General features: G+C 44.8%; 4 protein-coding genes and 2 non-coding genes across 6 annotated transcripts in view; 5 read left to right on the forward strand and 1 right to left on the reverse strand.

The window, feature by feature from the left end:
• The window catches only part of H1-5 (H1.5 linker histone, cluster member), a 291,143-nt gene that overhangs the window by 235,946 nt on the left and 38,214 nt on the right, over positions 1 to 16,983 (forward strand). The gene's annotated exons all lie outside the window — the stretch shown is intronic.
• On the forward strand, positions 8,139 to 8,209 carry TRNAG-GCC (transfer RNA glycine (anticodon GCC)). The gene has a single exon. It is a non-coding gene; the product is annotated as a tRNA-Gly (tRNA).
• TRNAM-CAU (transfer RNA methionine (anticodon CAU)) lies at positions 8,561 to 8,632 on the forward strand. The gene has a single exon. It is a non-coding gene; the product is annotated as a tRNA-Met (tRNA).
• On the reverse strand, positions 13,513 to 13,928 carry LOC112910320 (histone H2B type 1-K). Its single transcript, XM_025986569.2, has one exon. It carries the CDS (start codon positions 13,910 to 13,912, stop codon positions 13,532 to 13,534), a length of 381 nt encoding a protein of 126 aa, XP_025842354.1. The 5' UTR covers positions 13,913 to 13,928; the 3' UTR covers positions 13,513 to 13,531.
• LOC112910309 (histone H2A type 1-E) lies at positions 14,194 to 14,631 on the forward strand. The gene has a single exon (XM_025986556.2). The coding sequence runs from the start codon at positions 14,213 to 14,215 to the stop codon at positions 14,603 to 14,605; it is 393 nt and encodes a 130-aa protein (XP_025842341.1). The 5' UTR covers positions 14,194 to 14,212; the 3' UTR covers positions 14,606 to 14,631.
• Positions 15,827 to 16,384, forward strand: LOC112910305 (histone H3.1). The gene has a single exon (XM_025986551.2). The coding sequence runs from the start codon at positions 15,848 to 15,850 to the stop codon at positions 16,256 to 16,258; it is 411 nt and encodes a 136-aa protein (XP_025842336.2). The 5' UTR covers positions 15,827 to 15,847; the 3' UTR covers positions 16,259 to 16,384.

A 16,983-nucleotide genomic window follows, 5' to 3' on the forward strand; every position in this document is an offset into this window, starting at 1 on the left:
GTCATGATTTCCGGTCCTGGGATCCAGTCACACATGGGGCTCCCTGCTCAGAGGGCAGCCTCCTTCTCCCTCCCCCCTTTAAAATACATTTTATTTTATTTTTTTAAGATGTTATTTATTTATTCATGAGACACACACACACACAAACACACGCACACACACGGGTGGGGGGGGGAGGCAGAGACAGGCAGAGGGAGAAGCCGGCTTTGTGCGTGCAGGGAGCCCAATGTGGGACTTGATCCTAAGACTGGATCCTGGGACTCTGGGATCACACCCTGAGCTGGAGGCAGATACTCAACCAGTGAGCCACCCAGGCTTCCTCTGAAATAAATTTTAAAAAGCTCACAGGTGCTTACCAACAGCACCATCCAGGCACCGTGGGATGAGATTCTTGAGGCTGTTCATTGATCAGGAGATAAGTCTTGGTGTTCTGTACATCATGTACTTATGGGAAATGAGTCTCTAGGGGCTTATGTTCCCTTCCTCTGAAGATGTTTGTAGGAGAGTCTCCATTTCATATCCTCCAGTTCCATTTTAGATAGAAATCCTTTCACAGGGACAAGACTTTGAATGTCACCACTGGCCAAGAAAGGTCTTGGGAATTTTGAGGACAAAGATGCATATTCCCTGACCTCTGAGATTTTCATTTCCACTTCCCTGTCCATCAGCTTCCCTCCTTAGATGAGCCTCCTTCACATTTGTGAATGCACTGTCTTCCACCTTGAGCCCATGTCTCTCTCTCCTAGAGAAGCTTCCTACTTAACATCCAAGAGAGGGCAAACATTTCCTCCACATTTTTACAACAGACCTGATTCTCACTGGATTGTCCCTGTAAGAGTGTCAGAGTCACCTTCCCCACGCTCAGCCTTGCTCTGTGGCCTCTAGTTTCTGAAGTCTCACCAGAACGGGGAGACTTGCAAGGGGGTTTGCAGCCACTTCCTAGATCCACAGGAGGCAAGAAATTGTCCTTTAAAGTCATACCTTCTCTGTACCTTGAAGAGCAGAATGATCAATCTCTAGAAACATTTATCAGTGGAGAAGGCACAAACTTAAATCTGCATAACAACCATATGCTTGTTTACTTTGCCTGAAAAATTTCCCAGGACTGCCTCCCCTCTGGGTCCCAAACATGGATCATGTCTTTAGCTGGAGACGTATTTAAAGGCAGTGACTTGAGACCAGGTTCTCCTGGGTCTCTCCCAAGTATACAGGAGGTATCCATGTTAGTATGCTTGTTTATTTTTCTCCTGTTAATCTACCTTTATTACAGTGGTGTCTCAGCCAAGAACCTAGAAGGGTAGAAGCTATGAAAATTAATAAAAGGAAATATCTTCAATGGAGTCAGAAGGCCAGGTGAGGGAGCTCTCATGCTCAGCGCTGTCAGTTGCAGATGCAATAGAAAGACAAAGACCTTGAGGGTGGATACTGCTTTACCGTGCTCCACCCCTAAGAGCCCAATGAGACACTATCATAATTCAGCCAATGAAAAGCCAGGACACTTTGAAATCTGTTTGCTCCAATGCACTTTTAGTTTAGCACAGCTTTTCCCAGTTCCCCTGATCCTCTAAGAAAGTGTGTTCATCTCCTTTGCCTATGGCTTTGACTGTCCCAGATTGCAAGTCTCTGGCTATGGCTCAGTGAATCCATTTTCGCTGGTAAAATAACTGGCAGTTATATTTTTAAGGTTAACAGGGGGAAATGATTTTTCCTCTCCTGCATATAGCACAGCAGTGAGGCCGTGGTGAAGTGAATAAGGGAGAGAGGCATGGGAGACAGATTAGAGGTTGAGGTTGAGGTATGGAGAGGATCAGAATGTGCCAGCCAACATATGCCATATTGGCATATAGATTATTTTCAGCTGAAGGCAATTAAGACTCAAAAGAAGCAGAAAGAAACCTTCTTGGAGCCTCCTTATGTGTGACTGAAAGCAGAAAATTCTGAGAAATGATGACTGCCAGAAATCACTTCTCTGGAGAATGTTTATGGATATGAGGCAGATGGAAAGTTGGCACCAAGGTGAGTCTGTACAAACAAACCTTACTAACATAAGCCTTCTCTTCTATTAATTTCCTTACATATTTCCTTCCCTCAATTCATGCTCCCAGAAGCTAAACCCCTTTGTCCTTTGTCAGGTCATTTCTCCACAATTTTTCACTCTTTGGTAAAATAGAATATCAGCTTCCAAGTCTAACAGCTTCCTTGGATTTTTCATTTCTTTCCCATGGAGTACCCATACACATAAAATTGAAAATAAAATCAGTATGCTTTTTCTCCCATTAATGTCTTTCATCAGTTTAGTTGACACGTCCCAGCAACTGAATTTAAGAGAGTAGAGGAAAAGTTTCCTCCCCTACAGGAAGGATGGGTCACTGTAGGATTTGTTTTTTATGATGGGTAAGACAATTTGAATAGAGGAGGGACAAGACAGACTATAATACCAACAGGGCAGAAGGAGAGCATTAGCAGCATTTGTAATAATCAAGGTAAGAGATGCTAGTTGCATGGACCAGGTTGTAATGATAGAGGTGGTGAGCAGTGGTGAGATTCTGGGTATTGCTAAATGATAAAAATTCAGCAGAATAAATATGAAGATCTAATTAGCTTCATCAGATAACTCGTGAATTGGGCAGCATCCCATCTAGCAGGTAGAGCTCCACTGAGCTAAATTAAAGAAAGGTTTTTCAATAGTAAAAATGAAGTATTAGGACTTCATCAAGGTAAAAAAACTTATGCACAGCAAAGGAAACAATCAACAAAACTAACAGATAACCTGTGGAGTGGGAGAAGATATTTGCAAAGGACATATCTGATAAAGGGTTAGCATCCAAAATGTATAAAGAACTTACAAAACTGACCCCCCCCCCAAAACAAATAAGTTTTTGTTTAAGTTTTTGTTCTTAACCCAGTTAAGAAATGGGTAGAAGACATTAATTGACACTTTTCCTAAGAAGACAGCCCGATGGCTAACAGACACATGAAAAGATCCTCAACATCACTGATTATTGGGGAAATGCAAATCAAAACTGCAATGAGATAGCAATTCACAGCAGTCAGAATGGCTAAAATTAACCACACAAGAAACAACAGGTATCGATGAGGATGCAGAGAAAGGAGAACCCTCTTGCACTGTTAGTAGGTATGTAAACTGGTGCAGCCACTCTGGAAAACAGTATGAAGGTTCTCAAAAGCTTAAAAATAGAGCTACTCTATGACCCAGCAATTGCACTACCAGGTACCCAAAGGATAGAAAAATACTGATTCAAAGGGATCCATGCACCCCAATGTCTATAGCAGCATTATCAGCAATAGCCAAACTACAGAGAACACCCAAATGTCATTGACACCCAAATGTTATTGACTGATGAATGGAAAAATAAGATGTGGTTTATATGCACAATGGAATATTACTCAGCCATCAAAGAATGAAATATTGCCATTTGCAATGACGTGGATAGAATTAGAGTGTATTATGCTCAGCGAAATAAGTCAGAGAAAGACAAAGACCATATGATTTCACTAATATGTGGAATTTAAGTAAGAAAACAGATGAACAGGGATGCCTGGGTGGCTCAGAGTTTGAGCATCTGTTCTCGGCTCAAGGTGTGATCCTGGAGTCCTGGGATCGAGTTCCACATTGGGCTTCCCACGGGGAGCCTGCTTCTCCCTCTGCCTGTGCCCCTGCCTCTCTCTCTCTGTGTGTCTCTCATGAATAAATAAATAAAATCTTAAAAAAAAAAAAAAAAGAAAACAGATGAACATATGGGAAGGGGGGATGAAGAGAGGGAAACATGTCGTAAGAGACTCTTAGCAATAGATAACAAACTGAGGGGTGATGGAGGGAGGTGGGTGTGGGATGGTCTAGGTGGGTGATGGGCATTAAGGAGGCAACTCTTGTGATGAGCACTGGATGTTGTATCTAAGTGATGAATCACTAAATTCTAATGATTCTCCAGAATTCTCCAGAAACCAATATCACAATGTATGTTAACTAAACTTTAAATTAAAGAAAACTAAAGAAAGGTTTATAAAGGTGGAGAGAGGCCATTAAAGGAATTTATTAGCAAGTAATGCATTGTTTAGGCAAGGGCACCCTCCTAAGGGGAGTGGAAGGGAATCTATCAGTAAATTCCCTGGTATTGACCAGGTAATCCCATGTTAACTGGTCAAAGGTTATGTTCCTGGAGAGTAAAATTGCAATTAGATTAGGTATTACGTCTTGGTTTCCAGACTTGGGCCTTTAACCTCAGTGGTGGCATTTGGGGCCTGTGGTGGTTGTTTTTTAAACAGTCAAATTGGCTTTATTAAGTGATTCATGGATCGGGCAGCATCCTACCGGCCAAGTAGATGGGAGTTCTGGGGAGGTGTACAAAATGGGAGGCTTCTACAGGAACGAGGGTGGGCTAAGTAAGTTATTAGCAAAAGAAAAGATCATTCCAGGCAAGTTCCTTAAGGGGAAAAGCAGAGAGTTCTATCCTGAAAATTACTTTATTTTGCTTTGGGGTCAGGGATGGAGCAGTCCCAGGCCCCAGAATACCTCACTGGTGCTGACCAGAAAGTTCCTGATTGATTGGGTGAGAATGCATTTCTGGGGGAGGTCAAAACTGCAGTTGGGTTCGGTATTAAGTCCAGGTTTGGTGACTTGGCCTAAAGGCCACCATTTGGGGCCTGTGGTTTTCTTTTTAATAATGTATTTTGAAATAAGAGCTGGCACTGTCTACTGATAGATTAGACATGCCTGTAAGAGAAAGGAGTCAAAACTAATTCTGGTTTCCAGATATTCTTTCCTAGAGTCTGTGGGAATGATGTGAAGGAGAGCAGAACGTGCCACTCCAAAATTCACCACTTTGACGCATTTTTTTTTTTTAATTAAAGATACTTGAGAAACAACCAGTGCAAGGATAGTCTGACCCTGCTTGTCTCCCTGAAAACAGGACTTAAGTCTCCCATGTGCAAGGTACCCTCCCTGTACCAGAAAGTAGAATATAAAATTATCACTAGAAATAGGGAATATAGGGCTGTTAAAAAGAAAACCACAGTTGAGGGATAGTAGAATAATCCATACCAAATCAACTGATTTTTGTGGGTTTTTTTTTTTTTTTTTTTTTTTTTTTTGAGAAAAAGCAGACCCAGAAACTAAAAACAGAGCAGAAGTCAGCGTTTTGTAAAGGCAATTTACATTTAGAAGAGAAATCTCCATTTGCATGGGTGACTCCCTCTTTATACTGGGAAGAGAATGATAACTCCAAATTACTAGCAATTCTATCAAGGAAGAAGGCACCAGACTTAAATCTGTCTAACAACTTCACTGTGCCTTGCCTGGTAACTTCCTACAACTGCCTCTTTCCCACTCTCACCCAACATCTTTAGCTGAAGATGGTATTTAAATGGATGGCTTGGGCCATTCTGGGGGGCTTTTCTAAGTACGGGTCTCTCCTATGTATTCAGCAGGTGTACTTGTCATTAAACTTGCCCGTTTTTTCTTGTTCATCTCTTTTGTATGGGGAGAGGGGTGTCTTCAGCCAAGAGCAATGAAGAATAGGAGAAAAGTTGTTTTCCTCCCCTACAGAGTCTTTATCTATAATAGGGTTAGAGAGAAAAATCAAATTGAGAATAACAAAGTATGTTTGCTATGTTTGTCTTGTCAGTTCTTCACAGATTTATTGTTTCTTTGTCTGAAAGGTACAAAGCTGTCTGCTTTGCTCAGTTCTTTGAGTCTCATGTTTTTATGGGTCTCCTGTACTAGGAGGTTAAACTTGTTTTTCTTGTGTGAATCTGTCAATTGGGTTATTAGGCCAGCCAAAGAACTGATGAAGTAGGAAGGGACATGTATCCACATCTACGGCTGCAGTCCTGGCTCCTGCCTAGTAGGAGAAAAAATTGCTATCTCTCAGTTTTTCAGTAGAAGTTCTTGCTTTCAAGGAGACTAGGTCAACATGGGTATGAGCCCATTTAGACCTAAGACAATATAGCCGGGGTGGGGGGGCAGCTGTACTTGAGTAGCTGACACCTGGCTTTCTGAAACAATCCCAGCAAGCAGGGCATGGCAGGGCCCATGTGTGATTCTTTTTTTTTTTTTTTTCCATGTGTGATTCTTTTAAGTCTGGCACCAACTGAGCATTTGCTACAAATGTCAATTCTTGTGCCCACCAGCAATCTACTGAATTGGCATCTCTAGAGTGAGTGGCCCAGCCATCTGTGTCTAATAAGCCCTCCGGGTGATTCCCACGCATGCTGAAGTTTGAGAGCCACTGGCTTAAACTAATTGGGAGATCCTGAGATTGGACCTATTGTCAGTTCAAAGAGGCAAAACTAGAGTGATGAGGAGTCAGCCAATACTGTGCCCTGCAAGGGTGTACTACAATACCATGCTGGAGAATGCAAATACATCCATCTACCCAACTGATAAATACTGAGCATCTAGTTGTTGCCTCTATGATTTCAGAAGTTAGAGAGGTAGCAGTAAGTAAGCTAAACATACCAAATCTCTGTTTGGAGCATCTCATCTGGTAAGTGTCAGAAGATTGAAAAAAAAAAAAAAGAAGAATGGTGTGTCACAAGGAATGCAATGTGTGAGAAAAAAACACAAAGCCAGAAAGAGGGGTAGAATGTGTGTGTTTTTCTAGGGTGTTGCTGTGTTATGTAGAGTATTCTGGAAAGGCCTCAGTGATAAAGATGATGTATAGTTTCCACTGAAAGACACGCCTAAGGAGGGCAGAGACTGAGGAGAGGAGAGACTGGATAACTATTTGAGGGGAGAGCTCGGTAGTCATAAGGAAGAGACGCTAAACATGCATTTTGGGCTTGTGCTTGGAGGCTTCTGAGGAATTCCATAATTCTTCATGGTTGGAACACAGTGAAGAGGCTGGAGTAGGAACAGATGAGGGGTGCATGTGTGTGCATGTGTGTGTGTGTGTGTGTATAACAGACACATAGGGTCTTATGCATGATTTAAGGAATTCAGGTTTATCTATACCTAGTTACACATTCTCTCTTCATCTCCTTGCCCCCAACCTAAGCTGAAAGCTGGTTGGGGGCAGGGAGAGGCTGTGGTTCCTGAGAGGGGAGCTGTCTGAATGAATGAATGTATGGTCCAGTATGATCCTTTGAAAAGAACCCCTTTGGGGATCCCTGGGTGGTGCAGCGGTTTGGCGCCTGCCTTTGGCCCAGGGCGCGATCCTGGAGACCCGGGATCGAATCCCACGTCGGGCTCCCGGTGCATGGAGCCTGCTTCTCCCTCTGCCTGTGTCTCTGCCTCCCCCCATTTTCTGAATCTCTCATTAATAAATAAGTTAAAAAAATCTTTAAAAAGAAAAAGGTTGTAGAAAAATCTGTGCTTCAAAGGGAAATTTTGGAATACCCTTCTGCATCATCCGGTTCTGATCCAAGGACTCTGTAAACTGTAGAACCAAACGATAGAAAATAATTCGTGTCTATAGACATGCAAATTAATTGCTTCTCCTGATTGGACATCTTCTTCCTCCCCAGCCCACTGCCCCCAGCGGAAAAGCCAGTTTTACCCCTATTTACACACTCACATCAATAATCGTGATCAATATCACATCAATATTCCTTTGATTTCTCCTTTGACCTGGTGGTAACATCTCCTCCGTTCTTTCATTAAGGAGCCGAAAAGCGGTTCATTTTTATAGTCGTACGAGAGTTGTGATTGTACCTGTTTTGTTGTTTTTATGCTTTTGAAAATTACCCTCCATTAAGAGGTCTGTGTGTGCTCGCTTTGACTGGAAGGAGTTTCTAGTGTCACCTGCATAACCATAGCAACTGAAGCGTGCCTAATCCCCAGCCTTGCTGTTCTGGAGGCGGCCAGCAGAGGGCGGTACCGGGCCCCTCCCCGCGCGGTCCCCTAGGGTCAGACCTCGCTGGCGTCACCGCGTGCCCAGAGGTCGCCGCCGAGTGCCCGAGGGTTCCCACCGCATCTCCTCCGGCCCGCCTGCCTACGTCGCGGAATTTGCAACGCAGGTGAGCTTTTCCTGAAAAGAGGGGAAGAAGGGGCATGGCAAAGTTCTAGGCAGTAAGAACAGAAAAAGAGCTAAAGAAAAAGTAGACAGATGTGTTAGGATCCCTGAGAAAAATAGCAGCTGGAAGCACTTCTAGCACCGGTGTCGCCCGCCTGTCAGGAAGCATTGGTGGTTCAGTGGTAGAATTCTCGCCTGCCACGCGGGAGGCCCGGGTTCGATTCCCGGCCAATGCAAAGGTCTTCTTTTTCTTTCAGTCCTTTCGAATTATTTCGGAATTGCTCCCGTGGAGTAATAGGATACCTCCCTCGTCCAGTTTTTGAGCTTTCACATCCATTGTGGGACTTTAAGACAAGACGCTGAGGAGCTTCCACTTAAGTCAGTGGGCCAGGCTGGCGACTGCTCTTTCCCGACAGGAACATCGAATTTTCTGCTTTCAGAGTATGTGCTCTGGATTCATTCTCTCGTTGGAAATATGGGTAAAACCAAAGTATAGACTTTGCAGGGAGAAAAAAAATTAGGATAAAGGTGGCAACCTTTAGAGGAAATAAAATAAAGGGACTACTTAAAACGGGGTTTGCAGGCAGAGCAGAGTGGCGCAGCGGGAGCGTGCTGGGCCCATAACCCAGAGGTCGATGGATCGAAACCATCCTCTGCTAAACGTGCTGTGGTTTTGTTTTGATTTTCAATGCCCCCCCCCCCCTCACCCCCAATTGGATACATTTAGAACAGAGCCTTAGAATCCTGTCTCTGCGTTTCTAACTAAGGTTCTGCAACTTTTGGACGAAATTCATGTACCAACCAGGAATTTCTAACTAAGTAATGTCAGGTTCCCCATGTGGAGAGCAGAGGATTCATTTTAACCCATCAGTGGAAAGGTCACCATCTCTACCTACTACCATATTGTGAACCAGACTTAAGTTTCGAGTTCAAAAAGCACCGTAGAGGGCTAGTCTCAGCTTTAGAGATTCAGTTAAGGGCAGTTTGGAGTATTTAAAATAGCAACTTCCCCAGCAATCTCCCCCACCTCCCCATCCCGGCTCTGTTTTCCTTCTTAGCACTTAGCCCTACCTGCTGTATGGTATATTTTATAGTATATATTTTCTCTCCCCTGAAATGTAAATTCACAAGAACAGAGTTTTTGGTTTTTTTGTCTGTTTTGCCACTGTGGTTGTTGTAGTATCTAGAATACTACCTGGCACATCTTAAGTACGGGTGATTTTGTAAGTATGTTAAAAGTTGCAATTTCTAATACAGCAAACACCAGTATTTGAGTTTTCTCCACCTTCTTTTACCTTTTAAAAAATTATAGAAGAATACAAAAATAACCACACACGATTATTTAATATTATGGCATATTCACTAGAAATCTCTATATTTAAAATAAAAAAAGCCCACAAAAACTGAACCACTCTTTTTACCCATAGTCCCAAACCTAGTATCTTTCTCAGGGCAAGTCTGCAAGAATTTGCTGTGCTTCTCTCCCATTCTTGTTGTTGAATGAATGATTTTTATTTTTAAAGAGTGGCAGTAGCAGCTGGATAGTAGATCTCGAGTCTCCTGATTCCTCAAAGTATTCATCTTCAATTGTAGTCCTCACTTGGCAGCTTTGAATTAAAGTCCTATATCAATGCTGACTATTGAGATTTCCAAAGCACAGAATTTCACAGAGGCCTGGAAGTTCCTTGCATGAAGCTATATTCCTCTTGCAGAGCTCACAGTCTGATGAGCTTTGGAGGAGGACAAGGAGACGGAGGCCAGCTCACTCTTCCCCACCTTCCTTTCCACACTCGTCACCTGGAATCATCTGCACTTTATTGATATCTACCACTTACATTCTATCTCTATCAAGCTGTAAAATAGCCTAATGATTTAAGTGCAAGCAAAGATGCACTGTGCTGCAGATGAGGTAATGTGGAAGCGACCACATGGCACCAATGACTGGCGCCCTGGTATGCTTTCCTTCACTTCTAAGTAGCTAGTAATTTATTCTGACAACTCATACCTCTCTTAGTAATAATCCCCCTTTTCCTTCTCCATGTCAACATTTCATTCTCAGGCCTGCTTCTATCGGTGGGTACCAACTAGTGGAATGCCAGCACCAAGGCTTGAAAACCCAGACCTTCTTTAGTGCAGGTGAGGGAAATCCCCTTTGCAGCTGCAGAGGAATAGATCCTTTAGGGCTTCATAAAATGGACCTGGCCACGGATATTTCTGGTGAAGAATTTTCAAAGACATGGACTTCAGATTGCTATGACCTCTGAAAGTCACATTTAAATTCTAGGTCTGCACATGATTGTCTTTCTCTTTTTTACTTATTTTTTAATTTTCCTTTTTTAAATTTAAATTTTTAGTCAATAACATACAGTGCAGTATTGGTTTCTGGTGTCTTTCTCTAAAAATAGTCATAAGATGCTAACTAACTGGAATCTTCTTTTTTCCTTCAAGACTTTTACATTTATGATATTTCTTTGTTCAATCTGAAGACAATATGGTTCTTAACTCTTCTATATGCATGAAGGTAAAGTAAAACAAAATAAAATCAGTGATTCACTACATAGTTGATTTAAACAGCATGTGAATCTGTATCTCATTTAAATAGACAGTAGAAAACAAGAAGCTAAAAAGAGAAAGAAAGAAGCTGGGTCCAGGGAACAAGGTGGGCCATTTGCAGAAGGGAGTCCTGCTAAGAGAAGGGGTGGAGCTGTTTAAGAATCTTGTGGCCTCTATGGTCTCCTTCCTTTCACAAGACAGGAGAGATGGAGAGCACTAAAAGAAAACAGAGAAAATGTTGAGACTGATGGAAGAAAAGTAGGTAGAGGAGAATGTATCCCAGTAAGATAAATGTCCCATAATTAGAGGTGAATGGGTTTATTTACCCAGGTAGCTATTAAATCCATAATAAATACCTCCAAATACCCCTTTCCACTTTTATTTCACTGCTAGTAGTAGCTTGAAGAAATGGTAATTTTTCTTTTAGTTCACTTCTTTTTCCATTTACTTAAATAGGACAAAATAGCTGGGGGTGCCTGCTGTGTGCTATTGTGCCTGCTGTGAGCTCTGTGCTGTGTGCTGCTTGGTGCTCTGCCCCAAGCTGCCAAGTTGAACAGATTCTTTTCAGTGGAAGATTTAGGAAGCTGGGGAGATCTGGGCATTGTGCTCTGGGCTTTGGTGGCAGAAGTACACGGGACAGCTTGTCAGGGACATAGAAATCTTCATTAATGCCCAGAGATCTCCAATTGCGAATTTAAGGGTTTGATGAAGAATGCAGATATTTCTTTTAGTCTGTCTGTACCACGTCATACATTTTTTATTAGCTGCTGCCTATATTGAAAATTTAGAACATTCCATACTAAAGTGCATATCTTCTCAAAAAATTTAAAGAGTTGCTGTCCAGGGTTTGCAGCAGGGCAATGATGAGGTGAAACCCCTCACATGGCCTCATTTGCTTCAGGTATCTGACATTCCAACTGGTCCCTTTCATGGGCAGATGCTAGCTGGCAGTTTTTTCAACATCTTCGTGCAACGGTTATTCTTACAGCAGCATTAAGAGAACAGAAATATGCTATTAAAACAAGGAAAATGAAATTTGGTGCCAAAAGCCTATGTTGCTTCAATAAAAAATTGCAAAGAGCACCCTTTTTTTTTTTTGTGGAAAAGGCCTGGTTTCTAGCATCCAGCCAGTTTCGCTCTTATGGGGTGGGCCCTTGTGAGTATTTGACTTTAAATCTCTGGTTAGGTGGACAGCACAACTGTCTTTAGCTGCAGCTTGACCTAAAGGGAAGTGTTTTATGAAAGATAATTTGGAATAGAAAGCTGAGAGCAAAATGACCTTATGTGCTGTTATGGATTGAATTGTGTTCGCTCAAAATTCATAGTTGAGCCCTAACCCCAGTGTGACATGGCCTTTGAGAGGTAATTAAAGTTAGATGAAGTCATAAGGAGGATCCTAATCCAATAGCACTAATGTTCTTAGAAGAGACTCCAGAGGTGTGCAAACACCGAAATGGGCCACGTGAGGACACAGGTGCAAGCCAAGAAGGGGAGCCAACCCTGCTCACACCTGGATCTTGGACTTGTAGCCCCCAGAACCACGAGGAAATGAGTATGTTATTTATTTGTTTATTTATTTATTTATTTATTTATTTATTTATTTATTTATTTATTCATGAGAGACACAGAGAGAGGCAGAGAGAGAGGCAGAGACACAGGCAGAGGGAGAAGCAGGCCCCATGCAGGGAGCCCGACGTGGGACTCGATCCTGGGTTTCCGGGATCATGCCCTGGACTGAAGGCGGCGCTAAACCGCTGAATCACCCGGGCTGCCCGAGTATGTTATTTAAACCAGCCAAGTAAATGGTATTTTGTTGTGGCAACACCAGAAAACTAATGCAACCATTTTGATCGGATGTTTGGATTTGGTTAGGCAGTAAAAGTGTCGAAGGAGGGCTAAGACAAACATTTGGAAACAGACTACCTGCAAAGAGAGCAAGAGTAAAACTTGGGGGAAGCACGCATATTTAAAAGGACAGAGGGAACTGCAAAATGATCAAGGTTACCAAGTTTATACTGACCTGTTCATGATGGAAAAAGTACAATTTAGTTACATGTAATCATATTCGTAAATGCTGAGGTGTCTTCAAAGGGCAGCTCAGCAAAATCAGGGGTATGAGTTCCATCAGGTGTTTTGGTTTACAGGAAACATTAAAGCATTTATTACTTTCAGGACCAGAAATTGAGAGTGCATAACCCTCTTTATACCTCATTTCTTAAAAGTTTTAGGGAGTATTTTGATTTTTCTTTGGCAGCTTTGACCAGACGGCAATAATCACCATGACTTTTGCTCTCCTCTTGGGCTTTCCCGCTGTCGTGTGCACGAGTGACTGTTGGAGTAACTCAGTTAAATCCAGTGGTTAAAGGGAGACAGAAACAGTGACTGTACCTACCTACAGCTCCCGGCTGTCCTCAGGACTTTGAACTTACGAGGAGAGCCATTTAGGCAGGTTCATTGGAACCTGAAGACCATCTTCGACCGCGGCCTCCGCCTCTTGCCGCAAGATGGCAGAAGAGGACAACGAATCCTAACGCACCACTCGGGGTTTCTCAAGGATGGAAGAGGGAAAAAAAAAAAAAAAAAAATCAACCCCGGAAAAAGCAAAGACAAGAGGGGAGGAGTAGGATGCCGAGGACTTCAGGAACACGATTAAGTTAGGGAACTGCCCTCCATGGAGCAGGGTTGCTTACCGGAGGGATCTGCCGCCAATCCTCCAGGCTCAGTACCCGGGGATTCCTTGATGAAGCGTAATCAAAGGCGAAATTTCCATTGCGGCAGAGCACAAAACTGAAACCCTCTTCCCAAAGAGCGTCAAAGAACCCATACTAAATTTGCATTGATACTGAGCCTACATAAATGCTTACCCAATGTTTTACCAGGTATCTCCCCTCTCTCAACCTAGCCCCAAACAGTTATACTGCAGGCGAAATGCACCAGCTGCTTTCTCTGCGAGTGTAGATGGCTCTGAAAAGAGCCTTTGAGTTGGATGGTGCCTCAGAGCGCGCTCACTTGGCGCTGGTGTACTTGGTGACGGCCTTGGTGCCCTCGGACACGGCGTGCTTGGCCAGCTCCCCGGGCAGCAGCAGGCGCACGGCCGTCTGGATCTCCCTGGACGTGATGGTCGAGCGCTTGTTGTAATGCGCCAGGCGCGACGCCTCGCCCGCGATGCGCTCGAAGATGTCGTTGACGAACGAGTTCATGATGCCCATGGCCTTGGACGAGATGCCCGTGTCGGGGTGCACCTGCTTCAGCACCTTGTACACGTACACCGAGTAGCTCTCCTTGCGGCTGCGCTTGCGCTTCTTGCCGTCCTTCTTCTGCGCCTTGGTCACCGCCTTCTTGGAGCCCTTCTTCGGGGCCGGCGCGGACTTGGCGGGCTCGGGCATGGTGACCGGCAGGAAAGCAAAGTAAACCAGGGCAACGCACCTCTTCAATAATAATGCCTTATGCAAAGGAGACGGGGAGGGTCGCTGGTGATTGGAGATTACCTTGGGTGACATCACGTCACAGTTTGACCCAATCAAGATGGTCACTCTACGGAGTTGCGTTTCCATTGGTCTAAATTGAAATGAAATATTAGCCAATTGCATAGCGTCCTTTTCGCGCCGAGGAGGGGCTATAAAACGCACTTTTCTGAACTCACTTGCCCTGTAACCACACTTGACAAACGCTATTGGCGGTTGGAGATGTCAGGTCGCGGGAAGCAGGGCGGCAAGGCTCGCGCCAAGGCCAAGACGCGCTCGTCGCGGGCCGGCCTCCAGTTCCCGGTGGGCCGCGTCCACCGCCTGCTCCGCAAGGGCAACTACGCGGAGCGGGTCGGGGCGGGCGCGCCGGTGTACCTGGCGGCCGTGCTGGAGTACCTGACGGCCGAGATCCTGGAGCTGGCGGGCAACGCGGCCCGCGACAACAAGAAGACGCGCATCATCCCGCGCCACCTGCAGCTGGCCATCCGCAACGACGAGGAGCTCAACAAGCTGCTGGGCCGCGTGACCATCGCGCAGGGCGGCGTCCTGCCCAACATCCAGGCCGTGCTGCTGCCCAAGAAGACCGAGAGCCACCACAAGGCCAAGGGGAAGTAAGGTTTCAATGGCAACGATTCAAACCAAAGGCTCTTTTCAGAGCCACCCACTACTTCTGAGGAAGAATCTGAACACTTTTGAAACTTAACCACCGATAACCTAAGTGTTAGTTAAGGACAATACCACCTAGTCTCCCTTTTGACTTGGCCATTTCTGGTAAAAGTCCTTCAACTCCGTTTGTTCAACTATAAAGCCATGAAACCACGTTTGCTGTAATCTAATGATTGCATCAAAATAAGTTAATGACGTCTAACACCTATCAACCTCTCACCACAGTACGCAGGGCAAAGGAAAGATTTGGTGCTCCAGGCAGCTTCCACACCAGTCTTAAAACTTGTTCAGAAACAACAAAAAAATAAAAATAAAACGCTTTTGTTTTAGGTCTCCATACAATCATTAAAAGTAGGTCTTGGGATCCCTGGGTGGCTCAGCGGTTGAGCATCTGCCTTCAGCTCAGGGCGTGATCCCCGAATTCGGAATGGAGGCCTGCATCAGGCTCCTTGCCAGGAGACTGTTTCTCCCTCTGCCTATGTCTCTGCTACTCTGTCTCATGAATAAATACCTAAAATCTTTAAAATAAATAAAAATAAATAAAAGTTGGTCTTAATGCTCTCATGAAACAACTTTTTAAAAGAGAGACTAATCAACACATTGTGATGTAATTTTCCCCCTAATTTTTTTTTAATTTTTACTTATTTATGATAGGCACACAGTGAGAGAGCGAGAGGCAGAGACCTAAGCAGAGGGAGAAGCAGGCTCCATGCACCGGGAGCCCGACGTGGGATTCGATTCTGGGTCTCCAGGATCGTGCCCTGGGCCAAAGGCAGGCGCTAAAACGCTGCGCCACCCAGGGATCCCAATTTTTCCCCATACTATACCAAAAGGGGGAAAGGCTGAAATTAAAATGCATTTTTTTAAAGACAAAATGCATTTTTTAAGGACTTCCAAAATTCCAGGTCCGATTCCCTTTCACTGGCGAAATCTTAACGTTTTGGTTGAGAACAGTAGACAGGGTGGAGGAAAGTAATTTTTTTCTTATAAAAATAGGGAATATAACTAAAATCATTAGTATGGAAAACAAAGCCGTTTTGGAGACCATAGGACTCCAATGAGGATTGGATTAAGAACCAATCAGGTTACTTCCTCGACAGTTGTGACCAATCAGGAGGGGATTGTCCGTATAAAGTCTGGTCCCGGCAGCAACTCTCCAGTTGCCGGTTTTCGCAATACAAGTACGTGTTCATGGCTCGCACGAAGCAGACGGCGCGCAAGTCGACGGGCGGCAAGGCCCCGCGCAAGCAGCTGGCTACCAAGGCGGCCCGCAAGAGCGCGCCGGCCACCGGCGGCGTCAAGAAGCCGCACCGCTACCGGCCCGGCACGGTGGCCCTGCGCGAGATCCGGCGCTACCAGAAGTCCACGGAGCTGCTGATCCGCAAGCTGCCGTTCCAGCGCCTGGTGCGCGAGATCGCGCAGGACTTCAAGACCGACCTGCGCTTCCAGAGCTCGGCCGTCATGGCGCTGCAGGAGGCGTGCGAGGCCTACCTGGTGGGGCTCTTCGAGGACACCAACCTGTGCGCCATCCACGCCAAGCGCGTCACCATCATGCCCAAGGACATCCAGCTGGCGCGCCGCATCCGCGGGGAGAGGGCGTAAACTGTCCTTCCAAAGCTTGTCCCTCCCAAAGGCTCTTTTCAGAGCCACTTTCATTTTCACCGAGAGCGGCTGTTGTACTTCTGGGCTGGGTGTTCTTTAAGTGCGAACCTAGAGAAAGGTCCTGAGCGCCACCAGAATGCTGTGACCTTGTCTTCAGCAACAACAGCATTCTATTTCCTTTACGTAGAACTTGTAATTTGGGAAGGCCACGCCTTGTCTCTATACGGTAACTACTATGGAAGCAGTTGCCTAATAGCTAGTTTTTAACGGCTATAGTCTGCAGAGGTCCCCCCGCCCCCCCGCCTTGATCCTTTGGGTAGTCCGTATGTAAAGTGTTTCGCAGCAAAGGGACTTTACTACCTTCCCACCAAATAAACGGAGACTCAGAGCATAGACACTGGTACCTTCCGCCCCCACATCTGATATAGTCAGGCTGGGAGCAGAGTTGTCCTTCCCTTCTGGCGTATATCCACAGCATGGCGGAAGGGCACCTTGCAGGTTCTAGTTCTAATTGTTACATAGAGAAAATGCTTTGAGCTGTCCAGGTTCCCAGGAGGTGTGGAGTGCCTCTAAGTTGAACTCCGGCAGTGCTTGTCTAGGATCTAGCAGGTGTGCAGGCCTCACATTTTCTTATTGACACTCAATTTCTTTTATACAACTCGAGAAATTTGCCTGCAGTCATAGCTCTCTTTACCAATAAAATGAGCTAGTGTTAAGACCATTTC

The sequence above is a fragment of the Vulpes vulpes genome, chromosome 12, assembly GCF_048418805.1.
Source record: "Vulpes vulpes isolate BD-2025 chromosome 12, VulVul3, whole genome shotgun sequence".
Lineage (NCBI taxonomy): Eukaryota > Metazoa > Chordata > Mammalia > Carnivora > Canidae > Vulpes > Vulpes vulpes.

Excerpts from the sequence above, each read along its gene's own strand:
- LOC112910305 (XM_025986551.2), top strand. The coding sequence starts at position 15,848 with ATGGCTCGCACGAAGCAGACGGCGCGCAAGTCGACGGGCGGCAAGGCC.
- LOC112910309 (XM_025986556.2), top strand. The coding sequence starts at position 14,213 with ATGTCAGGTCGCGGGAAGCAGGGCGGCAAGGCTCGCGCCAAGGCCAAG.
- LOC112910320 (XM_025986569.2), bottom strand. The coding sequence starts at position 13,912 with ATGCCCGAGCCCGCCAAGTCCGCGCCGGCCCCGAAGAAGGGCTCCAAG.